Source organism: Chelon labrosus, assembly GCF_963514085.1.
Source record: "Chelon labrosus genome assembly, chromosome: 11".
Lineage (NCBI taxonomy): Eukaryota > Metazoa > Chordata > Actinopteri > Mugiliformes > Mugilidae > Chelon > Chelon labrosus.
The window spans coordinates 5,729,818-5,747,848 of NC_140344.1; the positions used below are offsets into that span (position 1 = coordinate 5,729,818).

General features: G+C 41.6%; 1 protein-coding gene across 2 annotated transcripts in view; it reads left to right on the plus strand.

Annotated features, from left to right (window-relative positions):
- Positions 1-338: 338 nt before the first annotated feature.
- Positions 339-18,031, plus strand: part of kif21a (kinesin family member 21A) — a 46,743-nt gene continuing 29,050 nt past the window's right edge. For both annotated transcript variants that reach the window (XM_084556011.1, XM_084556010.1), the window contains exon 1: positions 339-719. In XM_084556011.1, the coding sequence (XP_084412137.1) occupies positions 676-719 (44 nt within the window). In that variant the 5' untranslated portion in view covers positions 339-675. The remainder of the gene's footprint in view (positions 720-18,031) is intronic.

Genomic DNA, 18,031 nt, shown 5'->3' on the forward strand with positions numbered 1-18,031 from the left:
ACACATGTGTAATTTACCTGTTGTATTATCAAATTATTCTCAAATTTGAGAGTGGAAAGAGCAGTATTTCTGTCACTTTTTGGAGGTGTAACCATAGATAAAAGAGGGTGTAGCCTTACCACGTAGTGATTTTTTTCTTCTTCTCTTTATAAAATGTGGATAACACCTTATTATGACGTCATCTCGCAGCCGTTACCCGGGAGAGGGCGTGGCTTGCTGACGCATTGCGGCTCCCTCCCGGTGCGTAAACGGAGCAGAAAGACGCACGCGGCGCGTGTACGAGTTTCTATATATGTGTGTGCGTGCGTGCGCGCGCGCGTCAAATGGCTCACCTAGCAGCGGCGGCAGGAGCGGCAGTCTGCATGTGGGCTCGAGCCGAAGCTGAAGCATCCGGGCCGAGCTGCGCAGAGATGCAGCGCACTTAGACGCGACATGCTTACACGCCACCTAACTCTTTCCTGGTGACCATGGTCAGAACACCTTTAAGATATTGTCTGTGTTTTGAAATGGCGGCGCTGAAGTCGAGGTGAACAGCCCCGTTGCTCGAGTCAGCTCGCCTGCCGGGGGAGTGCGCACTCTTTTCTCGCTGATTTGCCAGAGGCAAGCAGCCAGCACACAAAAAAAAAAAAAAATCCGGTTTTTGTTCTTTTTCTAACGTTTATTGTATGAAGAATCATGACGACGGGGCAGGATGAAAGCTCAGTCCGTGTGGCACTGAGGTAAGTCACTAAATTGTCTTTTAATTTTCCATTAACTGCTAAATGCGTAGCTGTCTTAATTGCCCGGCGCCACCTGTCAGTCAGTGCCGCGGGCCTAACAAACACCTGCAGGTCTTCAGCAGCATCTGCTGATCCATGGACCCCGGTGTCTATAAAATATCAAGCTCAGTCCATGTATGCACAGTGACCCAGTTCCAGCAAATAAATCTTGATGCCGTTATCGGCTTTTAAGAACTCATTTTCGGTGCATTTGTTGATCCCTGCGGCTAGGAGTTGCAGTTTTTGTGTCTGGACACGGCAAAAATTAAAAGCATCACGCCCGTTGCACAGGTGCACTCACATGGGCCGTACACTCTGGCATGCATGCGTCGGGAGGAAGGATGATATCTATGGTAACGGCCGAGCTATCAGAGAAAGAAAGACAGAGAGGGTGGATAGAGAGACAATCAGCCTGTGTTCCTCCAACAGCCCGGCCTCTCCTCGAAGCCTCCTGCAGAGAGACAGTTAATCAATGAAAGAAGAGCTTCACTGACAGCCAGGTTTCAAGGAAAGGACAGTGGAGCGTTCAGTGCCGCTCCTGTAAGGTTGTCAAGCCTGCTCTTTGTTTGTAATCATTCAGTAGACAGCCCGGTCATGGCCCTCGATTATCCAAGACTGTTACAGTCAATTCAGACCTGTTAGGTTTTGATAGCAGACAGAACCAAGCTTAATTTTCTCTAATTCCAAGTGCTTAATGTGTGCTGTCATGCTGAAAAAGGCCGCTCCCAGCCAGCTGGTGAGGTGGCACAGTGACACTGGCACAATGGGAAACCAGTCTCTCTGTCTGTCTGTCTGTCTGTCTGTCTGTCTTTTTGTATCTTTTGTTTAAAGCTATTCACGGATCTTTTCAATCACTATGAAGATGATACATAATGGCATGTTTGTTGCTCATATCTTGTCTCCTTCCTGTTTTTCTATTATCCATCATAGAACTGGTTTATGTTATTTTTCCACCATAATGGCACAAAAGTGCATCATCATTGTGTGTGACTGTTGTGCGGACCTTCCTGATTCCACTTGGCATTTGGAAAATGTTGGGGAAAATCCACATTTTGGTGAGACGTTTGTGTGCCGATTTCATCATTTGATGGTCGGTTTGACTGAAATATGCAGATTTTAAACACTAAGATGAGATGATGTTAAGACGTCATCTCATCTTAAACTTAAGCTAAATCAAGGCAGCTGGACTTGTCTTGGTTTTCTTGAAGATCTTCGTAAAGCTGTTTCACTCATCCAGGTGGCAAGACGAGAAGACCCAAACAACTGCAGATAGATATGCCATGACCCGGATGATGGAGAAACTTCAGACACTTCAGGACTCGTGCCATCAGTCAACAGTTTTGTAAAATCAGTTTTTACAAACGTGAATAGCCATCCGTTTGTTATCAGTGGAAGCGTAGTCGTAATTCAGCAAGTTCGAGGTTAAGCAGATGAGGTCCTGGAGGAAAATGCATGTCACAGATCACTATTTACTGTGACCAGTGTGTGTTAAGAGAGTAACATCCCCATTTGGAGCCTGTAATACGGTCCCCCTGGACCTGCACAGTTAGTGGAAAATTGTTCATCTGGTTGCACTGAGCAAGCACAATACACACTGGTTGATAGGTGCGGTACAATGCAGCTGCCTTACTGTGAAGGTTTAGTTTATTCTGAGACTACTGGGGTTTTACCTGAGTTCTGTGGTACAATCTGAGACATTCTTGCTTTGGAGAATGCAGTGTGCAGTGCTGTCGAAGTGCGTTGCATTGGGAATGGTTAAAATGCAAATAAAACACCTTTTAATTGCACAAGTGAACTCCGAACATCATCTCTTACCAAATAACGTCGCCTGACTGGACCGGCCGAATGGACACTAGAACGAAATAAAGTCCAGAACCGAACTGAGTTTGTGTTTGAAATCGCTTGCCATTTCCCAGACTCTTTCTAAGGGGATGCAAATTCCAGCAATTCCTTTCATTCAGTAAGAACTGCTTGGTTTGTGTTGTGGTTCCGAGAACTAAAATTACAGCTGATTTTAGTACACTGCATTTCACTTACTCATATGTAAAACCAGTTATTTGTACTCGGAACAGCGCAGTCGATCTCTCTTGATAAAATATAATGATGCATGTTAAAACCGGAGCTGTAATTAGCTCTAAGAGGTTTACTGAATCCTGTTTTCATCTGTGACATGCAGCTCTTATGATGGATTTTAAGCGGCTTGTTTTAACCACTGCAAACCAAATTTTTTTTTTTTTGTCAAGACTGCAAATGTGCTTTCTGTGCACGTGCACAACCAGTGGATATCAGCTGCTTCAAGACCCAAATAAACCCAACCAACCAAGGAGTAGGGCTGTGGCAACAAAGTGCCTGAAGTGTACATGTCGTGGAAAAAGTGGAAAAGGCTTATCTGGGAGACCAGCAAATCAATGTGCAGTCTAAGCCATAATACCTGATCCCATAAACAGAGTTGCTTTAAGGACCGAGTGGTCCTTGAGGCCGTTTAATCGGTTTAAGACCTCAGCTTATCTGAACAGACCCAGTCCTGTTCTTTTAAACTTCCACAAAGGAACTCAAAGCTCAAAATATTTGCTTTTAACGTGCATTGGCATCAGTAGTATGTGTTTAACCATGTGTAGAAAGATGACTGTTGAAGGTGCATCGAGAAATGACATATGCATTGTGGTGGAGATGGTTTATTTGCACAGTACAAGACAGCACTGTAGTTTGTCTTAAAGGGTTGGTGTACATTGAGGGGAAGGGCTCAACTGAACTGAGGACTTGCTGAACCTGCCTGCTCGGGCGATTACTACAATACAACAAACAAAAAGCAGCTATCATTTATTTTCAGAGTGCTGACAGATGAGGAGTGCTGATCAAAGCAAGAGGGAGAAACTGGCTATGTTTATATCTGCTGTAACAACTTACCGTGCTGTAGTTTAGCTACTGTTGCCAAGCTTGTGAAGCACACAATGGCATAAAGCAACCAACAAAGTAAAAACACATATATAATCAAGAAATACCGTGATTCTGTTTTCCCTGTAAGGACTTGTTGATTGATTCTCAGCTGCGGGGCATAACAATGCTGATAATGAAATTAAAGAGGTACCTAAACCGCTTAAGGCTTAAGTTACAGGCATACTTTAATGTAATGACGTGGAGGCATGCAGCAACTGGTATAAGTGGCTAAGTCTAAGCCTCAGGTTGTAGCTCACAAGCCAACTGAACAGACTGGTTAAGTGTGGAAGAAAAATCTTGTTAAAATGAGCTACACGATTAGAGCAAGTCAAGTATCTTCTATTACTTAATGACCAGAACAGGCCTCAACTCAGATGACAAGAGACAACAGCTGACAATGGCTGTGGTGGGGTTCTCTCCCAGTGCAAACAGAGACTAGGGACCTGTCAACTGAGAGGATAGATGAGATGCAGTTTGGTAAACTGCTGGAAAGGTGGCCACTCAAAGTTATGTCTGTTTTTGAGTTGTCTCAAATTTTTGAGTCGTAAAAATAGACGATTTATTTTCCAGTGTTTATATAAAAGCACATATTTTGATGACAGAAAGTTTTTTCGGGAGGAATTTTCACTTGGAGTTGAAAACGTGGAGAATTTTGTGTTAAAATAAACAGCAAAATACTCAATGTGCGCTGAAAGTACCAGCAGTGGCAGGATGGTAGACGACTGGCAGAGGACCAGCGGGAGCTCAGATGTAGATGCGTGTTCGTCACCCATGGCAGCGCCATGCGAGCACAAAAGCCCCGGTGGGTTTAAATCCTCTGCAGACCTCGTGCTTTGTTCACATCCACTGAGCCAAGCCGGTCTGTCAGGAGGTACCCGCTGACTCGTGGTCCTGTGAATCTGTCTGTGTATGTATTTGGGTTTAGGTTGTCCTTAGCTGTTCTCCATTCACCCCCATTGTAGTAACCATAATTCCAAAGCAATAACTCTACCCCTCTGTGCCCCTACCCTTGCACTTGAAGCTAAATGTGTTGCCTTAAACACATGCCGATTGTATGAGGACTGGGCTGTACACACAAAAGTTTCACGTGGTCACGAATATTCAGTCTGAACTGAGTATGTGTTTAATACCCTATGCTGGTGCTTTGGAACTGGCCGTGATCTGATCATTCTGATTAATATTAAAAACTGTCTTTCATCAAAAACGCATCGCTAATAGTAATACTAAGAGTATTACTCACGACTGCCCTTTTGTTTTTTCTTGTGCAATTACAAACTATCTCTAAGACGAAAAAAGACGGTTGAAGCTTTGGTGATTAGGACATTTTGAGTGTCATTTGTTTTACTGTTGTATTGTTTTACGATATGATTTATGAGCATAAATTCTCATCAGATTAATAAATAACAAATATAAACGGCAGGTGGTTCTTGAAAGTTGAGACTTTAGACAAAATGATGTAAGTTTCCAAAGCATTTTAAGCGTTCAACTTAAATTCCTATCGTATAGGGCTATAGTTTCTTTGTCGTCTGGTCAATTGGTTGCATGAACTGCTCTTGTCCAAGTTGCCAGTTTTCAGTGGCTCTCTTGCCACTGAAAACAGGAGGTATTTTTATAACAGTACTCCAGTCTGGATTCAGATTTAATTATGAGCTATTGTCAAAACAACTCAAAGAAGAAGGCCATGGACAACTTGAGGCCATGGATAACAGCACCGTTTCTTAGTCCTGTATAGTGATGAAGACGAGTTGTAACTGTCACTAAAACACTGGGCCAAACTGCAAAAAGGAAAGATCGTCCTAGGGTACAGTCCAGTTATATGGTCAACAGTAGATTGTATTCAGGTTCTTCTTCTCTGCCATTGGGGAATGTAGTTCATTCCTTCCCCTTTTGTCTAGAGCAATTAGTTGCCTGCTATGATCTGTATGCCTTTATTAGAGAAATGGCCTGAAGGGAGCATTCATCCTACTGTATTATGTACATCTCTGCACATGCCACTTGTCTTGTTAGGTGTTAGCCAAAGTGTGAAGGTGCTAGCCAAGTTACCCAGGCAGAAGCTATGAATAACACCTACTTTGCCTGTAGCACCAGTTGAAGGAGTAGTGCGTTTCCAACAAGAGAGCTGGAGCTCAGCAGAGGCCAGCTTTGAATAGACACTTCATTACAGTGTCACATATCCAACCTAACATCACATGTATTTTATAGTCCTGCTGCATAAGGAGTGTACTCAGGCTGCCAACCAGTATGACTTTGTAGTGTTGCCATTTAAGATGCCATTTGTGATGGTAACTGTGATTACAGACCTAGGTTGGTCAATAATGCTGCCTTCAAATGGGGTCATGTTTACCGTGTTGACGAGAAAAGTCCACATGTGGCGTTTGTAAGTTGAATCTTTCAGACAGCTAAAAGTCTATGAATTGTGGCATATTTGCTGATGTTTTGGTGGACGCTGATATATTGTATTTACTGAGTTTTCTTCCTAGTTTGATAAGATGTGTGTGGAAAATGCTGACATTCCCAACAGTATCATCTCTACATTATGCCTTTACATTTACTACATTGTTACCTGGTTGTTAGCTTGCTAAAGTTTTAGCCTCTGTGGCTTCTAGACATCTGCTAGCGACAGTGTTGTCATGACTTATGACTGATGTTACCACTTGCAGCCAAACATTTTGTGTACACGACTTGCCACGTGGTAACCATGAGCTCACACGTCCCATTTGAAGGCAGTGTAAAATGTAAACAAATGGTAATAAATGTCCTTTTCAACTTGACAGAACCTTACGTCATATCTTTAGGTGGCTTGTTTCTTCCAGACAACAGTCTGAAGACAGATATTGTGTGGAGTTATTATTTTTTTATGTTGTACACCAATCAGCCACATTAAAACCACTCACAGGAGAAGTAAATCACATTGACCAAATTGTGACACTACGATGTTCTGATGGGAATCTTTTGGATCTGGTATTCATGTGGATGTTACTTAGACATGTAGCACTCACCTAGACCAGACCAGACACCGCCACCCCATAGCAATGACACTCCTTGACGGCAGCAGCCATCCCCAGCAGGATGCAGCCTGACACAGGCGCACAGACAAAAATGGTTTAGGAAAAACTCAAAAAAACATGAAGAACAGCACAAGGTGTTGACCTGGCTTCAAATTCACCAGATCTCAAACTGATCAAGTATCTGTGGGATGATCCACAGAGGCCCCTCCCCTCAACCCATAGGACCCAAAGGCCCCCACTAACAACATTCTATTGCCAGACAAACTGTTTTGGAGGCACAAGGGAGACCTACACAATATTAGGCAGGTGATCATAATGTTATGCCTGATCAGTGTATGTCAGTGTAAAATTTGGTATGACAACACGAGTAGTTTGAAGACCTTTATGACACAACTAAGAAAAGTTCTAAATAGGGGAAATAAATTTGGTAGATGTTATTTAGGACTGCTGTAATAGCAGGACCAAATTACTGTAATACAGGCTGACCCATATCACAGCAATTTGGGTTGAACCCAAATATATTTCCAGTGTTTGGCCCTCATAAGCTTCTTCTAGACAGAAGATTCTTTTATTCCAAGATTGTTCTAAGCATAGCCTACACTTAAACTCAACTTGACCCAAAATAGACTCCTGACTGGCCGCAGCATTGCTGGAAGACCTCAGTTATCTATATCACGACCTAGGGAGTCAGCGCATTTCTGCCCGTCTCTCCTGCACCAGTGCAGAGAATCTTCAGCTGTGTAGTCCACATGCACCACATGTGGACATCCTCCTCCTTCCCTTCCATTATGTAGCATTTTGGAAACAAGCTGGTCATTCAAATTAAATTGGATGTAATTATAGCTCGTATATATGCCACACCCTCGCAAATATGTTGTTTGCTTTGATGCTGGCACCGTCTTGCTCTGGTGCACTTTCCTCTTTTTGTGTTATGTCCTGCCTCTTCACTTTAGGTTTCCCCATGTCTCGTCCTGCTTGATGTTGATGCCCTCTCCTCTGTGTGTGTGATCTGTCCAGTTAAGGGCTCAGCTAAAACGGATGAGGTCTAAATGTAGAACAGCTGCCACAAATAGGATGTGGATGTAACTTAACATCCACCATCAAACTGCCAGCAGAACATCACAAATAGGACTCAGACACTCACAAATAGCTCTATTTGCATAGTAAGCTGCCACATTGTTATTTATTGCAAGACACTATTTGTGCACTTGATAGGAATGCATGTGTTTTCTGTATGAAGTTAGCTGGTCATGATTCATCAATCAGAATGTGTCTGTCTAACCATTATATGAAATATTTCAGTGTCACTGCCCTGATTTCAAACATGAGTTGTTAACAACCCATGACTGTTATGCCCTGTGTGACTGTTTTTTTTATCAACTCAGTATTTTTATATTACATACCTGACAATAACACAAGCTATGATGCCTACAAGCTATGGAAGATAATGCTCCAGTGTAGTTTAGAGCATGACCATAACAAAGCCATTCAACATATCTCGGAAGTGCCCAAAACTGCAGTTCCTTAAATGGCTACTTGAGTGTAGCTTTAAAAGCGAGTAAATCCCCATAGATCTCCATGTTAGAGCGGCAGTTTTACTGCTTGGGAGCTGATTATGCTCTATCAAAGATCGATGGACCAATTGAATGAAGAAGAGTAACGGCAACAAAATGGTTCTGATTGGTTGTAGGACTATCCAGTTGCATCCAGAGATATTTTTTTCAATGCACTTTTCATTTTCCCAGAGTACCAGGGGATGTCTTCACAATACCGGTTTCTTTTATCAAGTCTAAAACCCAAAATAAGACTTTAAAAAGCAAATTCATATAATTTGTTACTGGTATCCTTTTGTTAACTTCAACATTTGTTTTGAAGAATTAATTGTTCCATCAATATTCTCAAACGCTGCTTGTTCAATTTTTACTGTAATGGCTTATTTGTTGGTGTCGCTGTGAAAAGAATAATTACACACTGGTTGGATTGATTGGATTGGATTGATAGTGAACAGTCTTTCACTAAATCCCCTTTCATGACTCTTGTAATGTTCAGTTTATATTGAAATAGCATCAGGTAGGTGGCAGTTTAACTGGATGATCATTTTGGACAATGTAGTCTGTGGTGCTGTTAAACTGGATTGAATTAACCACTACAGTGTTTCTGTTATTTAGTCACACCCTCTGATTAAAATGGGTTGTGAAAATAATGGTAACACGTGACGGTACAACACAATAAAATGCTATAGTGCTACAAACCACAGCCTCAACAATAGAAACAGAGTTGCATCAACAGCTCACGTGTTTGAGGTTTTTTCTTTTTTAATTGCAATCATCCAATCATTTTCCAGTCAAAAAAAGTATAAACATCTATTATAGTCATTTGCTAAGAGTAAAAACACAGTAGGCAGCTAAAGCCACAGCTGCCCAAGAAACAAAAGGCCTCCATAATGACCATTTTCCTCACTGCAGCTACATGAGGGCACATACTGTAACTGACTCCATCAATATTCTCAAGCACTGCTTGTTCAATTTTTACTGTAATGGCTTATTTGCCAGTGTTGTTATGAAAAGAATAATTACACACTGGTTGGATTGATTCAGGTAAATCTTTAAGCATTTTAAGAAGGAAATTTAAAGCAAGAAAGAGTTATCATACATTTGATATGAGACTATTTCAGTCATTGTTACCTTTTAAGGAACAATGCCAGCCATTGTCTGGCTGCTCAAATTAGAGCTTGCAGTTGGTTCTGTGTCAGATATAATCAGAAACTGGATGCTAGGCTTTTAGAATGTTGACAGAAAAAGCTTTTGTCATCGGATAAAAGTACAAATTAAAAGGTGAGGAAAACTCTAATGTAGATTACTCACTGTCTCAGGATGCCACCGCTTCCTGTGTCAGACAGTCTTGCACCTCGACTGCGGGCCTAGATTAAACGGTGTTGATGGCACCATGTGCAAATGAACTCCCTCCACCTGCTGGCGTCATGTAGCAGCTGGTTGAATCTGCATATTCATGAGTGGTTTGCAGTGTTCGCTTCAGGTGTGAACACTCAGCATGGATGATGTCTTTGTTTAAAATTTTATTTTGTGTTGATTGGCCACCCACTAACTAAAATAAAATCATGTGTCTGACAGAGATGCAAACAGTTAGCTGTGGAGCTGAACTGACTTTGACTTGATCTCAAATGGTGTGTTTACTTAACCTGTTATCTTCTATCTGGCTTCAGTGCTGCAGATGGTGGCTGATGTGTCCTCATCCACCCACACACACATACTCTCTCCAAGTTTTCAGTGCTAGCTTTTGTGTTTCACTGGCGCATGGTTGACACAGATGGGATTCCTGTGTCAACAGCACACGGTTCACTGACGACTACCGGTTTAACTCTGTGAAGGAGCAGTGGAATTTCTGAGGAAATATCATTTGTGTAATAGATCACACTGTAGCAATTTTCTCTTTTTGAGTAAGTGAAAGAAAATCATATCTGTTTTTTCTGGACACCGGTCTGTTATTATTTGGAAGATATCAACCAGAGTTGAAGTAAATGCTGATATTATTGTGTAGATGTATAGTTTTTGCTGATTATGGTATTTATACCACAGTACAAATCAAACTGTGACTTATATGTGATTTTGAGACTACATGCAGTATTTCTTAAATTTTGTACAGTAGATTGACGATGTTCAATCTTTTCTTCAGAAGACAATATTTTTCTTGACTTTTATGAGATTTGGGAAACTTCTGCAACAGCTTTTAAACGTCTGTGTTACACGAATAAAGGATCTTGTTATCCATATGCAAACGGGCTCCGTGTAACGCACATGCATGGTTAAATATATTTATGCAAAATCAAACAGCCGGTGGAAATATGTCTTGCGCTGGTGCACATGCTTCTTCCACATGTTTTTGACGTTTTATTCTGCAGCATCAGCATCAGTTTTAATGAGAACATGTGAGAGAAGCCGCCCAGTTTAACTGCTCACACTTGCAAGCTGTTGATTTTAGGAGGTGCTGATGTTGCATGATGTCCATATTAGTGATTCCATGTAAGTGTAGACTGTAAGAGTTTATTTGACGGGCTAGGTGATCCAACTTTAATTAAACACCTCCTTTATAAGGAAGAACATGTTTGGTTTAGCGTTTCCACTCCTGAAAAGGATGCATCATTCATAGCACACTGGTGTGTCCACATATAAAAAGCGTGTCAACCAGGCCAGAAAAAGAGAGAGGCTTTACTGCATTACCACCAGTTTCCATAATTATAATTGTTACACACATCAGTTCATTAGGTACACTGGTGAACAGTCCCCTTTCATGACTGTTCTAATGTTCAGTTTACATTGAAATAGCATCAGGTAGGTGGCAGTTTAACTGGATGATCATTTTGGACAATGTAGTCTGTGGTGCTGTTAAACTGGATTGAATTAACCACTACAGTGTTTCTGTTATTTAGTCACACCCTCTGATTAAAATGGGAAAATAATAGTAACACCTGTCGGTACAACACAATAAAATGCTATTGTGTTACAAACCACAGCCTCAACAATAGAAACAGAGTTGAATCAACAGCTCACGTGTTTGAGTTATTTATTTTTTTATTTTTTTAATTGCAATCATCCAATCATTTTCCAGTCAAAAAAAGTATAAAAATCTGTGGTCTTTTGCTAAGAGCAAAAACACAATAAGCAGCTAAAGCCACTGCTGCCCAAGAAACGAAACGCCTCCATAATGAGCATTTTCCTCACCGCAGCTACATGAGGGCACGTGCTGTTGGATGAATAATGGGTTCACGTTCCTACCAACAGGAACCCTGCCCTGTCGGCTTTCCTCTCCATGTCGACAGCTCCAGATGATCCCTTGCTGACACCTCCTGTTGCCTAACCTTTCCCTCCCCTGGTAATGATGGTGTGGTCTGCCCCCTGACCCCTGACCTACAGGAAGCAGTAAAGTTGTTATCAGCGTGCCACAGGGATTCAGTGCACCCTGATTTGTTTTTAAAGGCATATTTTCTGATTTTCCAAAGGGCTCGCGAGCTGTGAAAGAGCAGTGGGGTATCTATGCATATCCAAAGCTTTATTAGAGGAAGATGAACCAATAAGCTCAGGTCAGCAGCAGGGCAGTGTATATCACAAATCAGCCACAGTGTCCTGATGGAGGCCTGTGTTTGTCTTTGTTCATTAAAGTATGTAATGAATTTTCTCTCTGTGACATGTGAATGGAGATGAGGCTAATCTTTATGGACACATGAGGTAATGAGGCAGTTAGGGCTGTTGTTACAGACAGAGAGGATTCATGGTGCACCCCATTTCTCAGTGAGATCAAATGTCAGTGCAGGAATGTTCCAGTTTCAGCCCTGCACTTCAGTGTTTGCAGGAGGATTTTCAGAAACTGGGGTGGGATTTCCTCATGATCTTTTAGCTGTTGTAGGATTAAGTTGTGCATTAATGTCAGAGTTCTGTTTTTACGGTGAACTGATTATGACAAAGATTCTGGGTTTTGTGAGGTGCATATAACATGCTCTTCTGGATTTGAAATGTTTCCAAGAATACATAATATTTCTTTCCTGCTTGAATTAAGGGGCATCAAGATAATGGTGTATGTTGTACTAACTAAAAAAAATCTAATCTCTTGCACTATAACGATGTTTGGCACAATTTTCATCTGCTAGTGGAACTGTGATGAGTTAGCATTGCTGGCTCATTGATCAACTGATGAAGCATAGGCGACGTTCAGTTCAGATTGTAGGTCTCTGCCCTTGAACCAAGGCCTGCCCAGTTTCTAAACTAAATTAATATGTCACATCCTCTGAAAGTCAGTATGAGAGAAACCATTTATATTTATTTTAGCCCTGGTTTAGCGATTGCGTATGAAAGAGGTAGAATTATCCGGAAAAGTGTATAAATAGTGATTTTTGATGTTCAGTCAAAGAATGGAAGCAGAGAGAAGACGCTGGGTCAGCAGTGAATTAACCTCCTCCTCAAGTCAAGTGGCAGGATGCTGAGTTTGTCTCTTTCCGTCGCCCCTCCTCTTGGCGTCTTCTATTCGACCAGACCAGCATCATATCCCGCTGGGATCGGATTATGACTTTAATTCGTAGCTTCTAATACCGGTCGCCATGGCAACCCCATCTTCTGTGTCACGCACAGTACAAACTGAGCGCACAGGAAGACACTCGGATGCATCGTTGGGAAGTATTGAATCACCGTGCATGTGGAGATAAAGCATTTATCAGTGATGGGTTTGTGTTTGACTGTGGCACAGATTGCACGCGCTGATGGTTTTGCACAGCTCCTCTGTGCTCAGTTAAAATAGGTGCTGCTATGAGCTCTTTGTCTGGTGCTGTAGGTGGTCCTGTCTGGCTCAATGGGCAGAACATGAAACCACTTCTGGACGTTTTGATTCTAAAAATGTCGCTTCTCATTGGCCTGTTACTTTAAAAGCATTCCCCAAATAGAAGCTTCAGGGCACTTTTTGATGTACTTTTCCTGCATTGCCACCACAGACAGTTTTCTCTTAAGTCCGTATTGTTGTTTCATTCTCTGTTACGTGGTTACATTTGAGCTGGTGAGCTAACACGCATGCACCAGACATGCAGTGAAACGTCCACACAGTGAGACCCCGCTCCTGCTTCAAAATACACACAGGTTTAAAGTCTTTGTGAAACCCAGATATCATTCCAGCTCCTGCAGTGTTAAGTCTTTCTCTTTAAGCTTGTACTCACCCCCCTTTCAAACCAACTGAGCTCTCTTGCTATAATCCCTGTGCTGCATAGGTGATTGCTTCTATAGATGTGTAACATGCAGCCACTGCTTGTCTTAATACTATCATGGAAACATTTTTAACAGTTGTAATATGTACTTAGGGTTTATGGTAGCAAAGCAGAATTTAATCGTTCTCCTTCTAGAAATGGTAATACCGCATAACTCCTAAAAGCATGGTTAGGCCTTTTTTTTATAGTATATGTTAATGTATCGATTGAAGAACATTTTAATTGGCGAATTGAGCAGACATGAATATAGCATACTCTCGTTATTGTGAGATCCAGACCATTTTGTTTGGATTTATGGTTTCATAAGATATGCATTTGTTGGTAAAGGTAGAGTCGTTCACGATTTTTCATTTCAGTACAGTGACTACACAAATGACAGCCAAGAATTGCAAAGGTGATTAAGTTTGTGTTCCTGTAATTGGCATCTTGCAAGACTAGTTCTGAACATTTCTTGCTTGTTAAACAGGAAGTTTTCTGGCACATGATGTCTTCAGAATTATTTTCAGAGCGGAGAACACAAACAGATGAAAGCGGTCTGCTTCAAAGCCGTCACCTGAGCTCTTAAACCTACTACTACCGTTTCACTTTGTTTACTGCCGCGAGCAGGCATGTAATAATCAGCCTGCAGCGTCTGGCAACGATCCAAGCACACTTTCTGTCTTGTTACCATTTCTGTCTTCGCCATCCCATCATCTTCCCTGTCCTTCATACAGGCTTAATTGTTTCCTCTCTAAAGGACAGTGAGACGTCCTGCTTCAGGCGAACAGAGCAGTAGCAGGTGACCTCATCCCAAGCAGCTACACTGCTGTTCTCAGCAAACCTCCACATAAAGATCTGGTCTGTTTACTCACCGGTCTGCGGAGACCACGGGGAGTGGTGCTCTAGCTCTGATTTTTGGCTGTGTGTGCATGAACAAAGGTTGCTCTCAGTCTGTCTCTGTGTTTTTTCCCTGCTCTTTATCTCAGCACCTGCATGGTTCTTTGCAGTAAAGGTCCTATGGCTATAGTTTGATAGCTTGATATACTTAATTGCTATTGGCTGTGTAATGTCTTTGTTTAATATAACAGTCCTTCACTAAATCTTATCTTCAGGAAGGTTATGGTTATTTGTTTAAGAGAGCTGTTGGTTGAACAGTGTTTACTGGAGGCTGTGGTTTGTCGTACTGCTGAATTGTATGTTTCTATTATTTTGACAACCCTGTTTAAAACAGTGGGTTAGGCTAAACAACAGAAGCGCTTTAGTGCTTATATTAGTACAATATTTAGTTCCATCCAAACATCCAGTTGAATTGTGATGGTGTTTCAACTTAAACTGGACATTGTCACAGTCATGAGCCAAAGATATATTGGAATGCATTCGTTTTCACTAGTGTACCTAATGAATTTGATCATTTACTTGGATTATTTTGCCAGCAGCTGGATAAAAACTGTAGCTAGATGATATGACTTCATATACTGCAATCTCAGACAGGTGCACAAACTCAAGCATATCTATAGCCTTCATCTGTCACTTTCAGTGATTTGCAGCACCCTTAATGATTTATTGCAGAGGGAAGGTGGTTTAGTGGTGGCTGGAGAGATCAGAGCTGCAGTAGCAGGTTTGGGCGTGCTCCAGTACACATAGCTGAACACCAGCCTCTCAGAAACAAACTACGAATGTGTGAAACGTTTTCAAGGTACAGATGCATCTTTCAGGGCTACCATTGTGTAGGTTCCGCCTCAGTGGCATGAGGAAAAAGAAACCACTGATTACAGTTCACAACTGAAGTGGATGCTTTTGTGTTACATACTTTGACAAACAAGTAATGACAGACTAGCTGTACATTTCTCTGCATGAATCGGTTGAGGTTATTAAGTTTATATAAGCCTGAATGTCTGTTTTTGTTGTTTTCCCCCTTTGTGTCTTTTATTTTATCTGAATCATTTACTGGCTAACATTAGCCAGACAACAAGTCTCTGCTGCAGGGACGCACGACCCTTCACCCTCACCCTCACCTGACCTGTGACCTCTGCTTCTCCTGTAACACTCAAAACCCATAGCTCCTGAAATAGATGAGCAATTACAGCTGCTTTTTATGGCCCTTATTGATACAGTGAGGCTCCGTTTACAGAGTGGTTTTTACAGATAAGGCCCCTGTGGTTTCAATCACTATTAATGATAAACATGGATGGCATTTCAGCTACACTTCTAATTTTAATGTCTGCAGATTCAGATAGTTATTAGTACTAATAATCTTTACTGTGCAAATTCCCTGGTATTGTGTTTCTTTTACTAATCCGACCACCAGTCTAGTTTTGCAGAAAACTGGATATAGTTCTTATAATATTTGTCTTTTAAATTAAATAAATAATAAAAAGCACACATGAGCAGAAATCCTAATGGTGCAGTAAGAAGCCTTGCGGTTTACATGCAGATGAAAAGAAAGTAGATGTTTGAAATGCGATCAGGATCCCGTGTGAGAGAGTGCTGCGGGAGAGGGTTGAAACAGACAGGATTACACACCCAATTAGTGAGTTAAATGGTCTGACACAAAGACGCCCCGCACCCCAAGCGGTGACTGGAAGGGATTAGATTTCTGGATCCCTCTTAAAGGCCGAGCAAACATGTAACTGGTTAAATACGGTAAATTTGTCATGGAAGATAATTGATTCTGTTTATTGTGCATCACAACAACTACTGACTTATGCAGAAGGATTAAAGAGAAGATATTAATACGCTGCCCTTCTTTCACCACCATACCACCTTCTCAGACCTCATACCTGACATTGTCTCTTCACTGTTGCTGTATTTCCCCTTAGCATCTACGCTACAGCAGATGCTTTTCAAACTTTTGCCCTTATGAGATCTTCAAAGTTACTGGATCTCAGGGAGTAAGGCTTAAGCTTTGTGTATACTCCTGGAAGGGCTCTACACAGGTCCTTCGCTGATGTCGGTGTAAGCACTTATACTTGAGCGCTTGTGTGTCGCCATTCTTCTTTGATTACGGCGCTGAAGATAAACTTGAGACTGAGCGGCTCATGTTGAAGTTAACAAATGTTGACTTACAGTTACTGAAATCACTACAAAGCACATAAGACCATGAATAGATGGTGTTCAGAATGCAGAAGGGTGGAGAATTTTGTGTGCTTGTCAGGCCACTGAGAGTCAAAATGCATTTTGGACCAGTTACTACCATTGCACTCTGCGTCAACGCGTCATTTAGTGACATTTCTGGGGAGGTACACATCAGGCTATGGGCTTAGATATGCTGATCATAAATCAGGTTTAAGACTTACTGGTTATTGTCGTGCTTGATTAGAACATTAGAGAGTAATGCTTGAGCTCTATGAGGTCTCCTCTGAAGAAATGAATATTACTTTAAGCCGATATACAGGAACATCCCATGCACTGTTTTACTTACGTTTTCTTAAGTTCAGGTTTCCGTACTGTGCAGCAGATCACTGTTCTCCTACATTTGTAAAACTTTGTGTGCTGTAATTAGAGATATACACCAGTTTATAACCTTTTTTAAAGCTAGCTAACCTAAGCAAAATTAGACCTGGCTGCAGCTACTTCCTGATAGATCCTTATTTAATATGGAAACGGCTTCATAACAGTAGCTGCCTTTTTATTTGCCTTTAGGTGAATTAAATTGCAATATACGTAACAAATGATATGTGGTTGCCAGTCTTTCATGCGACCGAGTATCATATACACCTGAAAATGCAAATCTTCTATAGACCTTGGAAAGCTGTGCATTATCGAAAACGGCCAACAGAAGAATGTAAGAAGATCTTTCTATGACCACACTCGGTGGCCGTTTAGACGGTTATTCTCAGACACGTCGTGACCTCCGCGTAGGACATTACCTCTCCTCCCTCGCCTCCGTCCAGCCTTGTAATCCTGCAGCAGTGCCGTTGGTGTCAGCGCTGGGATCCAGTGTCACACAGACGGACACAATGGTTGTACTGTAGTCCACTCACAGTATTGTTTTCCCTGGACTTGGAGGCACAATGAGGCCCTTATCCTCTCAGGACAGAGAGACTGGCAAGATGTCAGGTGCTTTGCTTCCAACATTGTTTTTGAGCTGAACCCATGAAGAGAATTTGTCTGAAGAAACAAAGTGATACTCGAGAAAAGACTCAGTTGAAGTTAAATGCTGAAATTCTTAACTTGCTGCTGTGTTAGATGCTAACGGTTTACATGAGGGCAATCATGGACCTGGCGTCTGCCATTAAATTAATGTTGCTAATTAATTTCATTAAACGAATCACTTCCTTAATTGAGTTCCTGGTGTGATGGTACAACTGCTGTACATTCCAACCAGCTATACACTGTGGTATTGAAGTCTGACATTGAGAAACTCTGCATTAGTTGATTTAGTGGAGGACCTGATGTTAAAAGTAGGCCAGCTCAGTATCTTGTAGAAAAACAGATTCCTGGAACAAAAGGCATTTATTGTCAAACTAATGTTTCAGTCTCTACAGATCTTTTTCAAAGAGGAGTCTCAGCATTTCTGACTTCCACTCTGCTGGAGGTTTGGAGGGACTGAACCTTTAGGTAGATGCATTGATTCATTAAATGTC